The 14,505-nt window shown below is 33.3% G+C and overlaps 2 protein-coding genes across 2 annotated transcripts; one reads left to right on the top strand and one right to left on the bottom strand.

The window, feature by feature from the left end:
* Window positions 1-900: 900 nt before the first annotated feature.
* On the bottom strand, window positions 901-10,635 carry LOC132553177 (mitochondrial tRNA methylthiotransferase CDK5RAP1-like). The gene is made up of 12 exons (XM_060217402.1): window positions 10,319-10,635; window positions 8,978-9,081; window positions 8,714-8,837; window positions 7,755-7,883; window positions 7,198-7,279; window positions 6,478-6,598; window positions 5,789-6,031; window positions 5,275-5,428; window positions 4,422-4,552; window positions 3,263-3,412; window positions 2,305-2,433; window positions 901-1,089 (listed from the first exon to the last, which is right to left on the bottom strand). The coding sequence occupies exons 1-12, from the start codon at window positions 10,623-10,625 to the stop codon at window positions 964-966; spliced, it is 1,800 nt and encodes a 599-aa protein (XP_060073385.1). The 5' UTR covers window positions 10,626-10,635; the 3' UTR covers window positions 901-963.
* Window positions 10,636-10,891: 256 nt separating this feature from the next.
* Window positions 10,892-13,428, top strand: LOC132553178 (threonylcarbamoyl-AMP synthase-like). Its single transcript, XM_060217403.1, has 5 exons — window positions 10,892-10,988; window positions 11,447-11,642; window positions 12,150-12,384; window positions 12,752-12,888; window positions 13,332-13,428. Exons 1-5 carry the CDS (start codon window positions 10,892-10,894, stop codon window positions 13,426-13,428), a joined length of 762 nt encoding a protein of 253 aa, XP_060073386.1.
* Window positions 13,429-14,505: the final 1,077 nt, after the last annotated feature.

Here is a 14,505-nt window from a genome sequence, read left to right as displayed (position 1 = left end):
GATTGACATTGGAAATAGGTCAACGTCATTCATATGAGAAAATTGCAATGTACTTCAACCCAGGTTACTCCTGACGAAGTGTCAGTTCCCAGTTGTTTGAAGTGTTCTAGAAGAAGAGTGTAGCCAACACCAATAGGGCTATACAACTGTAGCTCTAAATATCATTGTTCAATCAAAGTAGTGAATACACTCTGACTTTTGGTGTAGATTAATCTTTCACATACATTTCACATGCATGTAAAACAAGTGATATTTACTGCAAACATGAACTGGACATGGTTTACACATATTAAAAAAAGGAATATATCTTCAAAAACCTCCTATGATTATGATAACAATGCTGGCTTGACATTAACTAACCTTTCTTTGAAGTTTAAATCTCCATTTCTAATTACATTACACTACTCATTAATTATCGATGGCCATACCACCTGAAAAAAGTCTGATATTATTGGTAATCCTATTTCATTCCTTTAAACTAATATTTTCCTATTTTTCAACTCATTTATTGATCATTATCCACTGTGGTAAGTAGACAGCATCTTGAATTCATAAAGGGCCATAACTCAAAACATTATGACACCATAATATCATTCATTCTACTTGTACATATTCATACTCAACTGTTCCTAAGTTTACAGTCTGATATTCACCTACTTTATATTAGATTGGACACTGTCTGTTCTCTGTAAAGGGCCATAACTCTAAAGCATCAAACTGTCATATCCAAATTAGTTTTCACACAAATTTGACAACCGATTCAGTGATAGCTATTTGATAATGCACTAAAGGACCCTGAGTGGACATAGCACACACAATTAATAACTTAACATTTTTCTGGTAAAACTAGAGAATATATTGTTACATTTACAAAGATTTAAAACTACAGTATTCTCATACAATCTCACAAGCATATTTATTTAGAATCAGATATATATCACATATTTAAATCTTGGATCGCATCTAATTTATAACAGCAGTCCGTTGATGTGTGCTGCTCTGATAACTGTGTTGAGATTTGTTAAAGTCTTGAACAGTACTGGTGTATAACGGTCTTCCATGTAAAACTTGAGATGAACAGGAAGTAATCTGAAATGAAAATTCAAGTTAATCAATTACAATTCCACTAATTAATTCTGTGTTCATTTTATCTTTAATATGTGATTCAATTACAATTTTTGAAGATGAAACTGTTTATTCCAATTGCATTTAACAGTCAGATTTTACAAGAGGTTTAATTAAGAAGCTAACCATCATGAATGCCTGTGACACTAATACTAACTCCAATTTTCAATAAATTCATATTAGATATATTTCTATCTGGCCATAAAAGTACTTTCTCTGTTTGGCAGTTCAGGTAGAGAACTTTGAAACCATCAGTTAAAGAGAAAGAAATGCTGATTTTAGTTTCAGTGGAAAAAAATTTTTTGATTACAGAAGGGTTTTTCTTCAACTTCAACTTTTTTATGATTTATTGATATTTTTCTCCTTATTATCAAATACAAATCTTTCACAATTAAAAGCTTTCTTGTAAATACACAAATATTACAACATAAATCATCCTGTTCTTTAAAAGTGGCAAAATTTTGTTAACAGTGTTTTCATAGTTATACTTTGTTAATAATGTTTTCATAGTTATATTGCATTAATAGTGTTTTCATGGCTATATTTTGTTTAATAGTGTTTTCATGGCTCTATTTGTTTAATAGTGTTTTCATGGCTCTATTTGTTTAATAGTGTTTTCATGGCTATATTCGTTAATAGTGTTTTCATGGCTATATTCGTTCATAGTATTTTCATGGCTGTATTTGTTTAATAGTGTTTTCATGGCTGTATTTGTTTAATAGTGTTTTCATAGCTTCATTTTGTTTAATAGTGCTTTCATGGCTGTATTTGTTTAATAATGTTTTCATGGCTGTATTTCCTTAATTGTGTTTTCATAGCTACATTTTGTTAATAGTGTTTTCATAGCTACATTTCATTATTGTTTTCATAGCTATATTTCATTATTGTTTTCATAGTTATGCTTCGTTAATAGTGTTTTCATGTCTATATTTTGTTAATAGTGTTTTCATGGCTATTTTTTCATTAATATCTTTATGTCTATTTTCTAGTCATTTAAGAAATCTGAAAACCATGAGTATAATTTAAGTTTCAATTTTATCGGAACAGGATATCTAAAAATAATTATTTGGTGTTGGACTGATTAACTGTCAAGTTTTATTAATCTTGACAGAAATTCAGGTCACAAATAGCGAGACTTATCAATCAAAATTACATGTATCTTTTTCATGAAGTCATTACCTCAGTGACAACGTAGTCTCCAGGTTTAAGATTTAAGTTGTTCTCAGCTGATGCTCCACTGCTTGCCAGAATCACTTTGGTGTTGCCATCATTTCTACCTGCCATGTCATCATTGGATCTTTTACTTACCTGTATATAAAGCAGATATATCAGAGTGGTTGTCAAGGACACAAGGATTTGCATTTCAACGTTTACTATTAAAGAAAATTTTATCAAATTCAAGTGTAAACATGAATCTACCTTAGGGTGGTTTTGTAGTAACACACTTGCCTTTCACCTTGTAAATGTCCTTGACTAGTGATGTCGATCAACAAAGTAGTTTAATAGTTACTTTTTGAGTTAAACATTCCCGAAGCCGGTTTCTTGATTAGCTCCAACTTTCAGAAATTGTGTTATCCCTACTTTATTCCAGTCTAGGATAAACTCATATTTAATCCATGAATCGTGCTTAATTCAAGATTATCAAGTTTTCAGTATATTCTGTACAGACATCTTAAAATATATTTTATATATCATATCACTGAGTTATAACTGAATCGTGACTGAATCAACCTCTGAGGTGAGGAAGTATCCTGAAACACTTCCTAAAGTTCTGTGAGTATTTCCTTTTTTCGACCTTGGAATATTAGGGGTTTGAAATAAAAGAAAATTAGCTTTGATATTTGATGGCATCTTTCCTCTTTGTTTCCATTGTAACAGCACCTATTCACAATAGAATAATGCATTGATACTTGAAATTCTCGCACTGTTAACCATCAAATGCACAAACCAGACATTCTCAGGGCTAACAAAATTTTAAAGTCACATGACTGAATTGACTAAAATTCGAGAAAAGCTTCCTCATTTTCAGCTAACTGGAAAAACAGCTATTCTGATTTATTCACGGGATCAGGGATCATGCGTTTAGTTTTTAAATGATACAATATACATTGACCATTGCAAACAGTTAAAGACTTACTGATTCCACCAACACAAGTTGTTCCTGTCCAATCTGAGCCTGGTTCCGCTTCAGAGCCCCTTCCCGAAATACTTTTGTAATCTCTTGATGACGTCGCCTCTTGACATCATCAGGAACATCATCTTGTAACTTGTGGTAGGCATGTGTCTTCTGTAATACAGAATTACAGTATTATATATTGCAAAATATCAATCCATTAATGGTGATTATATCTCAGGATTTCTGGCATATAAAACAATGTGGTTAATAATTTGCATGTCAAATGCAATATATACATGTTTTTTTTCTTATAAATATTCTGAGTGTGACAATGCAACGACGGTTTTCTTATTAAATCAACTTATCATGGACTTAGATTTCTATTTAAGGTTGAGGCTATGTACAAATTTAGAATGCCCAACCATATGTGACAGCAATTAACCCTGTGTGGAAAACCTTTTGATAACTCCACAACATTTCCAAAACCGAGTGATGTTACTTTGTTCTATTCTAAGTTTTTTTCTTTAAAACTGACCTCTCTAGTTGTCAATTAGCACATGACAAAATTTAAAAGAATGGTGGAAAAAATTAAAACAACTTAATCATATTGATGGATAATGCAAGAGGCCCACTGGGCCTGTGTTTCTCACCTCGTATTATATGTGTTCACAAATACAGATCACATCAATTTGATCCCTGTGACCTTGAATATGGATCAAGGATCAATTTTTTTTTTTTTTTTAATTTCGTCAAGCTTCATCCCAGGAACCTACCACCCACATATCCTAATCCTAGGCCTTTAACTTAAGAAGTCGTTTCAATGGAAAAAATTGATGCAAATCTTAAAGACAACAGATGCTGCAAAAACTTCAGGCCCTATGAATTAACAGACATCAATATGCTTGCAGTAATTCTTACACACAGTCATACGGGAATGAACTTGATCTAATAATTTAGCTAATACTTTTAAAACACATGATAAACTTATTCTACAGCTACTTTTCCAACAAAAATTACATTTCATATAAATCATAAAATACATTATCTATTAAGCAAAAGGCCGTAATTATAAGAGAATGAATGATGGAATACCGTTTCTGTGAAATCAATATCAATTTTAAATTTAGTTTGTAGATATATACAACTGACATTTTAATAAACAGTGTTTAAATAAACTTACATTTCTCATACTGTAGGGAAACATAAATACAAAGTTATATTGTACGATGTTCATCAGTGACAGAGTGTCCTCGTGGTCTGCCTCAGTCTCTCCACAGAATCCCGCAATAAAGTCACTGGACAGTGATACGTCTAAAACAAATCAACCAACACATTGTAATATGTTATGTTTAACAGCATAGTTGGATGATGAAAATTCAGATTACTTGTAAAAAAAAAGTAAGGTTGAACATAAGCAAAGAAGTAAAATCCAATATATGGTGGAGAGTGACAAAAATTTGTCCTGCATCTGAGGCCAAGCATGTGTCCAATCAACTGTGCCATTGCTGATATAAAAATCACTTCTTGGATTTTATTTGGAATGGCTTAATTTGCTGCTATCTCTTAGAAGACCTATTGGAAGGTACATTGCAGTAGCTATTTAAAACAAAACAAAAAAAGGACTCAAGGGACCATGTTGCATATGAATGATATGATACCCCTCCATGCAAGTCTGTTCTTACATACCTCAAGAATGGAAACTAAAGAGCATATTTATGTAGAAATACGAAGTATCAAACTGTATTATAGCCCCAATTTTTTCTGAATATCCACATATACTGCCCCCAGTTTGTATATGTGATTGAAGTGTCAAACACCTACATGCATAGGTGATGATGAAATTTCAGCTTTTATTCTGGCAATAAATACTTGGCCAATTTATCAAAGGAATTCATCAAAACTTATACTGCCATAATGTGATGGTTTTTGGTTTCGCAAGCTTGTGTCTGGGCTTCTCAAATAACTATTTTATCATTAATTCATTTCATGGTTAATTTTCTTTCCAGTCATTGTTTATATATGTACTGATTTACCTGGTATAATATCCCAGATGTGATGTACCAGTTCCAAGTAGGACTCCCGTGAGTAGCCACGTCGCATGGCCTGAAGCACAGCTGTACTGCCACTCTGGGCAGGTAGGTGAATTTGATTACAGATGTTTGGCTGATCTTTCATCATATATAGGACCTGTTGATCAGCAACAAGCTTAATAATGTCTGATGTTATAACTTACAGGAAATATTACAGCAACTATACTCAACCATGTTTCATATTCAAATGTTACAGTTAGGAGAATCAGTCAAAAATATTGTACTCACTAGCTAATGTTAGTTACATGTCAAGTCTAACCAAACATCTGGTAGCTACACATTACCAGTGTTACTAATAACTGTAATATGTACTTTAACTCTAAATATACTGTGACCAAAGATAACTGAAACATTTTTCTTTATTTCTAAATATAGGGGTAGGTAACTCTCTTTCATTCCATTTGACTTTGCCACATGACCAGCTAATAGTGAAATACGTAACAGAATCACTGCCTACCTCGTCTGGAAAGTCTTTTGGATGTGGTGAGGTGAATCGAATCCTCATCTCTGGGTCTACCCTTGATACTGCCTGTAACAAATCACTGAATCTTCGCCCTCCAACCTTTGGCTTGTAAACTGTCTTAAATCCTAAACTATTTTTTGTTGGAGTATTAGCATCAAATCCACCATAAAACTTGGACTCTGATTTATCCAAGTAGCTATTGACATTTTGCCCAAGCAGTGTGATTTCTTTTAACCCCTGAAAAAAGTGTCAATCAATTGTTGATTACAGAATCTAATTTTACTAATTCAAATTTTTAACAAGTTGGAAGATCTCCTTTCTTTGTGCTGTCACTCATAAGTAAGATCTTAATCTATAATAAATAAGAGATACAAACGTACTTTTGATCAACTTATATCTTATACTATCTACCTGAGCAAACCATGCACAACTTTCCACATGGAAAGAAACTGGAACCTCTGATAGAAAATTCATGTGCCTGACAGCACAGACTTCAATCCAACTGTAGAATCAAACAATACTACATAGCCATCTTTTTAATCCACTTTACTGATTTCTGGTTTGTATCTCTACAAATAAAAACTTAAATTTTCTACACAAAGATATATGCTTCTGCTCAGACAAAAGACACAATTTTAGTCAAACTTGTTGTCTACATATTTCTATCTAAATAAATTACTTGCCTGATCAGATAAGGCCTGGACCTCTTCCACTATCGACGCTATGGGGCGACTCCTTTCCTTGCCCCTAGTGAATGGCACAATACAGTAGGTACACATGTTGTCACAGCCTCTCATGATAGACCTGTGAATAAAATACTCAAGACTCTCATACACATATGAAAATCAATGAAATTTGTGGATGGGTTGTCTGATATCAGGTGAATATTCAATCAAGACATCGTAAATGTGATAAGATAAGTCTGTTTCTTACTCAAAACCCTAAGAAAGGCTGCATTTCTGATCTTATCTTGAAAATATTTCAGATTTGTCCAGGTTTGGGTTAAATGCCATATGATTTAATTACATATATGTAATATTAGTTGCCATAGTATTGATACACTTTCTGAAAAACTAAGCTCAACACATCTTAATGTTTATGAGGTTGCCAAAACTGATAAATGGAAAAGATTTGTAATTGATAACTCATTCATAACTTGAGTGGGGGGGGCCTATATCTTTGAGAGTAACAGCAGGCACATTGCATCATTACAATACATCTAATCAACAGCAAATTTAACACGCGACAAGCACTGACTGTCATATTTCTTTCATTTATATTTTTATATAAAGAACAACTTTGTTTTAAAAATGATTTGGAAAATAATTGCAGAAGTTTCAAACATTCTCAATATTCTATCCACAAATCCATATTAAAAGTACTCAGAACATAAAAGTACCTACACAAATGCAGAAGGTGAATCTTTTTTTACTCGAACTGGCATCACATCAGCATATGTCTCGTCGAATGATAACATCACATTCACTGTAAAGGAACATTGTCAAATACATTATATTAAAATACCTCACCAAACTGTCAGGAGTTGAAATGTATTCAATATGTTGTGAGCAATAGAAACAAAAAACTTTATTCATCTAATGACAAAATCAGAAATTCATAAGTTTTCATAACTCTGTCTGGAATTTATATATACAATGTATATGAATTACCAAGTTACATTTCTCAACCAGTAGACAAACACAGCCATACATACACAAAGAGAGTCATGTGTTTCAACAAAGTTATGGCTTCTTGTATTTCTTGTATAGTTTTCAAGTTACAAAGAATTTAACGCTCGAGTGTTGTACCTGACTGGTGAGAAATTGTGTAATAACTGACTCACTGCATCCTTCTCAATTATTGGACTAAGATGAATTCCTCATAAAATTTCTTTTTAAAAAATGCACAAATTTGGTCTGAATCTGATAATAAGGCGAGTGACAACATAACAATATTGTACCAGCTGCCTGTCCAGTTGATGTGACATCCAGTAGACGAGGGAGGTCTTTGTAAGCGTCAGGCCCACACACGATGTCTACAAGTTTGTCTTTCTCTATGATCTTCTTCTTTAGATTTTCAGCCATACACCCTGAAGGATAATCAGTAATAACATTTTAATGTTATTCTTTCTACAGTGACATGCTATTTATGTATTCTTTGGACTTTCTCAATTTGAGTTTCCAAATGTGGATTCTTACAAATGTCAATCTTATAAATTACACCCAATATAAGCCTTTCTATTTTCTATTTGATATAAATCATGTTTCACAGTGTTATCTAAAGAATACAAAATATTAACTGACTTCCATTTTCCATCTATTAAGCATTTCATTTATGACTACATCACTGTATCTACCCTGTAATGTATCTCAGGAAGCCAACAAATTTCTCTGACTTGAAGTTATAATATGCATATTACAGGATGTTGAAATAGTAGCCTACTGTTGGTTGGTAATTCATACTGAACATTCAGAGATACAAATGGGCTTATTACCAGACATGGGCTTACTCCCGAATAGATATGGTAAATTATCTGAAGAGATTTTACGTTTACAACCAATAATGACAGAACAATACATTCTAAATGGGTTTGCTGCAGTTATCTTCCCATACATATCCGGAGTCATTTGAGGTATGGCTACCACACTAGACAACATACCAGAGACTTGTCGCATGTCATTCCAAAACAATAAGAACAAGATCATAACAAGACAGACCTGTCTTTTACTCAGCTTCCAGAGACAAACAAACTGTCAACAGTAGAGAACTTCAAACCATGCTTCTCCGACACTCTAAACAGACTGAGTTACAGTGGACACTTAGAAAATAAACTAAAATTTAAGTTTTGGAATTTATAGTACCAAGTTTTCAATTTTTTCCAGTTTAGGAAGATTTTGAAAACAACTGATGTGCACCTACCTAAAATACCAATTTTCATGGATGATTGCTTCTTTTTCAGCGATTTGTAGTATTCTAGACGTTTCCAGATCTTTTGTTCAGCACCTTCCCTGATAGAGCAGGTCATCATGAATAGGACATCAGCCTTTTAAAGATATAGATATAACTATGTATGGTGTCATAAACATGACACTCAATTCACATGAATAAATTCATATTGAATAACACTGGTGGTGATGTTCCATAATGAAACTAATGTATCAATATTTTCTTACTATATTGTACCTCTTTCACATTTGTTGTCATTTCAAATCCATTTTTCTCCAGGATAGCCATCGCTATTTCTGTATCATTCACATTCATCTGGCAGCCATAGGTTTCAAAGTACACTGAAGGAAAATGTCAGGAATGCAAGTTATATGTGTTGTTTATCTGATAGCAATATTAATAACATTCAGGTGCACTAATGAATCAATTACACATGAATCATCACAACTGTAAGGCTTAATGCTTGCTTCTTTATTGTTCTCCTACAATCTGATAGAAATTGTATACTGATCTAAGCTCCATTCCACAGACTACAATCTACCAGTGAATTATGTTGTACATGTGATAAAACCAAATCTAAAAAAGCTATCTGTACCAACAAGTTGAACTAAATCTATCATAAATCTATCAGTTTGTTATACATATATATTGAGAAGATGTTTATTTTTCAACTCAAACAGCAACTGAAAATTATTTGGTGAGATTTGGAAAATGTCTGTTTCCTTTACCAAGTAAAGGGTGCAAATGATTGAGTCTTGCCAACAGAAAATGGACAAAATTGTGAAGTCAGCAAACAAATTGTCAGAAGGTATTTTTGGCCCTGTCATATAAGAATGCAATTGGGATGAAAATGTGTCATGATCATGACAACTTGACAGTTGATTTTACACTTTTGACCACTATCATTAGGAATCAGTCATTTTCACTCTTTACTTGATAAAGGAAACAGACATTTACAAAGATTCCCAAAATAAAGTTTTCAAATGTTTCTCAATACACAAAGTAAAGTACTCCCTGGTCAAGTAGTATACAGACATATTGCAGGATTTATTTACAAGGTCACATATACTCCATCTCCAGAAAAGAACTTGTGTTCAGGTTTATTGCACTACTTGTGCAGCAAGGACGCAAGGCTAAGCATATCTATCAATAACTTATAAGTGTCTATGTACAATGGACTCCAATGTAACATACATTATTTATCTATTCCAATGTTTCTGCTAGGAATTCGAAACCAGGACATTTGGCTGTAGATATAATTTCTCATCTCTTGAACATGATAGGTTTCAGCTATTGATTTTAAAATGAAAAAAAAAACATCGTATAAGTATTCACACTAATAGCTAACAAGTCTTGCTAGCTAAAGAGAAGTTGTGTGTTACAGACAGCACACCCGGTTTTTGGTTTTTTGTTTTCTTGTGGGTTTTTTTTCCTTTTTCTTTTAGTCAGGATGGGTCCATGCATGTATTTACCTACAAACTGTAGCAAATTATCAAGGCCTTGTGACTAGGGTGGGGGTGGGATGGGGCATTTGAGTTAATCTTGGTTATTGAATGATGGGATGAAGCAAGTTGACACCTTTTCTGTTTTCCTTCTCTATTTGAACGGGAGCATACGGAACTTCTTCTGTGTCAACAGTGACATGATCGGTGTGAGCTGCTCCTGTAAGGAAAGTCTTGAAGGGAAGAGGGTTGTTGATCAATCGGGTCCTATGGTCAGCTGTCCCTGGGCTTTTGATTGGTGACGGTTTGTCAATGTCACAAGCACGGTATTGCTTCGTTGTTGCCAAGAATCTGGTCGAAGTTTCCCTCCGGACGCATATTGGAATATCCACATTCCGCCTTAAAAGCCTGCGAAGAAATTTGGCGTTGAGTGAAGTTGACATTTGTCAGGTAGATCAGCAAAACGATATCGACCTTTTTGTTATTTCTACAGTGGGAAAGTGTTATGCAGAACTTCTCGGGAGTTTTCATATCTCAAACACAGTCATCTTCTTTTCGATACGATCATTGTGAAATTATCGCTTGGATTTCATTGCGTATGTGAATATATACCAATCAAGCATCCAAGAGACCAGAATGAAAATATAACATGGCCGCTCACAGATGATGAAACACGCTGAAATTATTATTAAAAATATGGTGGCATGACATGGTTCTATTTAAAAACTCATTAAATGCTTTGAAGAAATCATTTCCTTGTGGTATATCAACAATCATGGCGAAGGTTATAGACATAAGTAACCACGGTAAGTGGAACATTTTGATGTAGAAATGGCAATTTGTCCGTACGATGTGAGAAGTATATGTTATACTTTATTATTAGATTTCATAAAAATCTAAAAGACTAATTTATCCAATTTCATATTACTTTGTACATGATTTTCAGAAGTATGACAATGCATGGTATCATTTTTCCATTAGCACCATTACTCATATCGGACAAGGTTTGCCACAAAGTTGATATTTATTTTACCATATACACTGTTTTTAAGAGATTCTATATTTTGAAATATTGTCATTAAGGAGGAGTAAACAGAAAGTTACAAGAGCCACGTACTGCGTAATTTTCAGTTACAATTTTTGCATTTATTTATGACATTTAAGCTTATTTTGCTATTTTTCTATCTTGCTTCCCATAACTTTACTGTTAAACCGGTAAATCAAAACACTGTAGCCCGCATAAAACTTTTTCTTTTAATTTCAGATTTGCAACATTTGGTTTCCTTGGCAACCCAAAGCCTTAAGTCAGGAAATATCATAGCAGTACCGACAGACACCATATATGGGGTTGCAGGCCTAGCTCAAAGAAACGATGCTACTAGTAAAATCTATCAACTGAAAAACAGAGACTTGAAAAAGCCAATCGCAATAAGTGTTGCCGATATTGATGATGTGTACAGGTATGCATGTACTGGACATGTATTGTTTTATACAGAAAATAAAAAATATTGATGTCATGATAATTACAATGATTCATGGCAATTTTATTTAGACTAAGAGCTGTGAAAAATATGAACTGTGAACATACATTGCATATGTATGTATATTACTTTTTATTTATTGATTGAATTATTGATGATCAAGAGAATGAATGTTTACATCACAATGACTGATAATCATTAGGTTATATCAGATCAATCTATATATAGATCATGTGATGCATTGAAACTAGAGTTGTAATATAGTGGTCAATGAATTTTACTTTACTTACTTCATAAAAGTATACACATTTTTACACCATCCTGTGTACTTCTTTTTAGTATTTCTAACATGAATTAATTTCCAGCCTTTTCTACACATATAAACAGCAACTATCAGTAAATAATACAGAGAACAAAGACTGTCTGTGCTCTGATTCCATAAATACTATACCTTTGTTAAGATTTCTTTTTAAAATCTTTATGTAGGTGGGGCCATGTGACTGTGTCCAGAGAATTACTATCAGAACTTCTACCGGGCCCTGTCACTGTTGTATTCGAAAGAAAAGATGACCTGAGCCCGAGTTTAAATCCTGATGCATCCCTTATAGGGATCAGAATACCTGACCAACAGTTCATCAGATCTCTTGCCAGAGCATGCCAGGAACCAATCGCCTTGACCAGTGCAAACATCAGTTCTGCTCCAAGCACTGTGTCTGTAGAGGTAATTTTAGAATGGACACTAAGGCTGTTGCCCGTTAGTCACAGGAAATGTTGAAAAGAAGGTTTTAATTTGCACAGCTGATTTAGCCATTTCGATAAGAGTCTTTTGTGTCATTGTAGTGTTAATGCATTGTTACACATGAATGATTTATCACTAACACAAAAAGAAGAATAACATATTGAAGCAATTAGATTTTTCATGTAACATCAAGTGCCCCTGTGATGCATTTTAAAAGGCCAAAAATTCAAATGTTATGTAAAACTAGAAACATCTGATCTATAAGCTAAGTGACCTATTAAGCTTCAATCAATACAACAATGGACAGAATCTGATGATGCAGCAAACTTAGATTAGATATTTTTTACAGGAGTTTCATGAGTTGTGGCCCACATTGGACCTGGTGTTTGATGGAGGAATGCTGGGAAATACAACCGAGTCTAGGCAAGGGTCTACTGTTGTAGACCTGTCACAGAAAGGAGTCTACAGAATCATACGGGATGGCAGGTAACTTGAATGTTCAGAAAATTTCCTCTAAAACAATCCTTTTACATGTGTTATATAAGGAATCTAATTGAAATGTTTGTAATGTGGATAAAGTTTTTCATCCAAAATTGCTCAGACAGTAGTGAAACTAACACTCTGTCAGATTAAAATTTGTGCATTATGTATTGATGTGATTTTCAATTAGCAGTCATCCTTTTTGAAATAAGATACAGAGATACTCAAATTGAAATCCATTGTAATGACATTCTCATAAAGTCCTATTGATATTCAAAAGATGTAAAAATACTGTTGTTCATGTTCTTTTTCTTGATGTCATTATCAAAACTAAGATAAAAACAAAAATCAGCTTTCAATGCAATAACAAAATATAGTTTTATTTGAAGTACTTTTTACTCCAAAGTCCCTCTAACTTGATGTTCCTAAAAGTTTTATTTTCTTTTAAGTGCACTACGACCTACATCAGATTTATTGGAGAAATATGGACTTAAGAATGGGAAAACAATGGAATCATCAGATGATGCAACTATAACAGTCAGATAGCAGAAATGAGAAGAGACACTTCTTTCCAAAAGGATCTGTGATATTTCCTTAATATCTGTATCACATAGAACATTCTAAATTTTCACATCTTCAAGAAGTGTGACAATGGTTTACATTTTTTATTTGACTTTTGACAAATGAAAATCATTCAACGAGGTTGCCACCAATCTACATAGTGTATTACTCAATTTCACCTGTCAGGAATTCTCAGGGTGTTGGTTATCAGAAGGAATATACTTCCAGATGAAAAAACAAATAATCTCAAAACTCCCTTTTGAATTCAATATTTTATTGTTGTTGACAAATAATCTATATGACAGTGTATTGATATATCCCATTTATGTATATGTACCGGTATTTTGATGTCTAATGAATAATGCATATATGCCCTTTGCAGGATGAAGGTACATGTATTACTGTCTACAAGTATTCCATTAGACAAAAAATAATAATATATGTGCTTCAGACTATCTACGTCCTTGAAGATCAAATCACTATATGGAACTTTTTCCTATATTTCTGCAACATAAACATATTTATGATATACAGTATGTTCACATGATCACCTGGGATGATTGTTAACATTTTATGGAAGTAGGAAGTCACAGCAGAGTCTGTATTATCTAGGCCCTTTACAATCTGAACTTTTGGATACAAAACAAATCGGACTATAGAAAATGTGGACCCTTTTATTCATTGCTAATTAAGTTTAACTGCAGATTAAGACAAAAGAATTTATTTTTTAGTAACTTGCGTACTTGTTGCAATAGCTTGTAATGGAAAGAGATTTCTCCTCAAAAATAATGTATGGTGTTCTCATCGTTACAGAGATTTCAATCCTCTTTCTTCTTAGTTATATAAACAACTTTCTATGGTGATCTTATTCAGTTTGTGTCGGTTTCTAAAGTGGCAGTTTAGACAAGAGCAACAGTCCAAGGGAGACTAATCTAACCAAAAGCATATACGTTTGAGGAAAAATATCCATGGAAGCTCAGATTTGACTGGGTAGCCCCATGTTATAACTGGTGTGTTTATTGACAGAAAGTCACAGATAGGTAATATCTTCATCAGTGGGCT

Source organism: Ylistrum balloti, unplaced genomic scaffold (assembly GCF_031769215.1).
Source record: "Ylistrum balloti isolate Yb309-2 unplaced genomic scaffold, AGI_CSIRO_Ybal_v1 Utg370302, whole genome shotgun sequence".
NCBI lineage: Eukaryota > Metazoa > Mollusca > Bivalvia > Pectinida > Pectinidae > Ylistrum > Ylistrum balloti.
The sequence above is the reverse complement of the archived record's forward strand: the minus strand, read 5'-3'. Positions and strand labels throughout refer to the sequence as shown.

Bases quoted from the DNA above. Each gene is read 5' to 3' on its own strand.
- LOC132553177 (XM_060217402.1), bottom strand. From the start codon at position 10,625: ATGTCAACTTCACTCAACGCCAAATTTCTTCGCAGGCTTTTAAGGCGG. The intron at 8,838-8,977 runs GTACAATATAGT...TATCTTTAAAAG, and splicing joins TGACAACAAATGTGAAAGAG to GCTGATGTCCTATTCATGAT. The intron at 7,884-8,713 runs GTAGGTGCACAT...ATTATCCTTCAG, and splicing joins CATGAAAATTGGTATTTTAG to GGTGTATGGCTGAAAATCTA.
- LOC132553178 (XM_060217403.1), top strand. From the start codon at position 10,892: ATGGTTCTATTTAAAAACTCATTAAATGCTTTGAAGAAATCATTTCCT. The intron at 10,989-11,446 runs GTAAGTGGAACA...TTTTAATTTCAG, and splicing joins TATAGACATAAGTAACCACG to ATTTGCAACATTTGGTTTCC. The intron at 12,385-12,751 runs GTAATTTTAGAA...TATTTTTTACAG, and splicing joins CAAGCACTGTGTCTGTAGAG to GAGTTTCATGAGTTGTGGCC.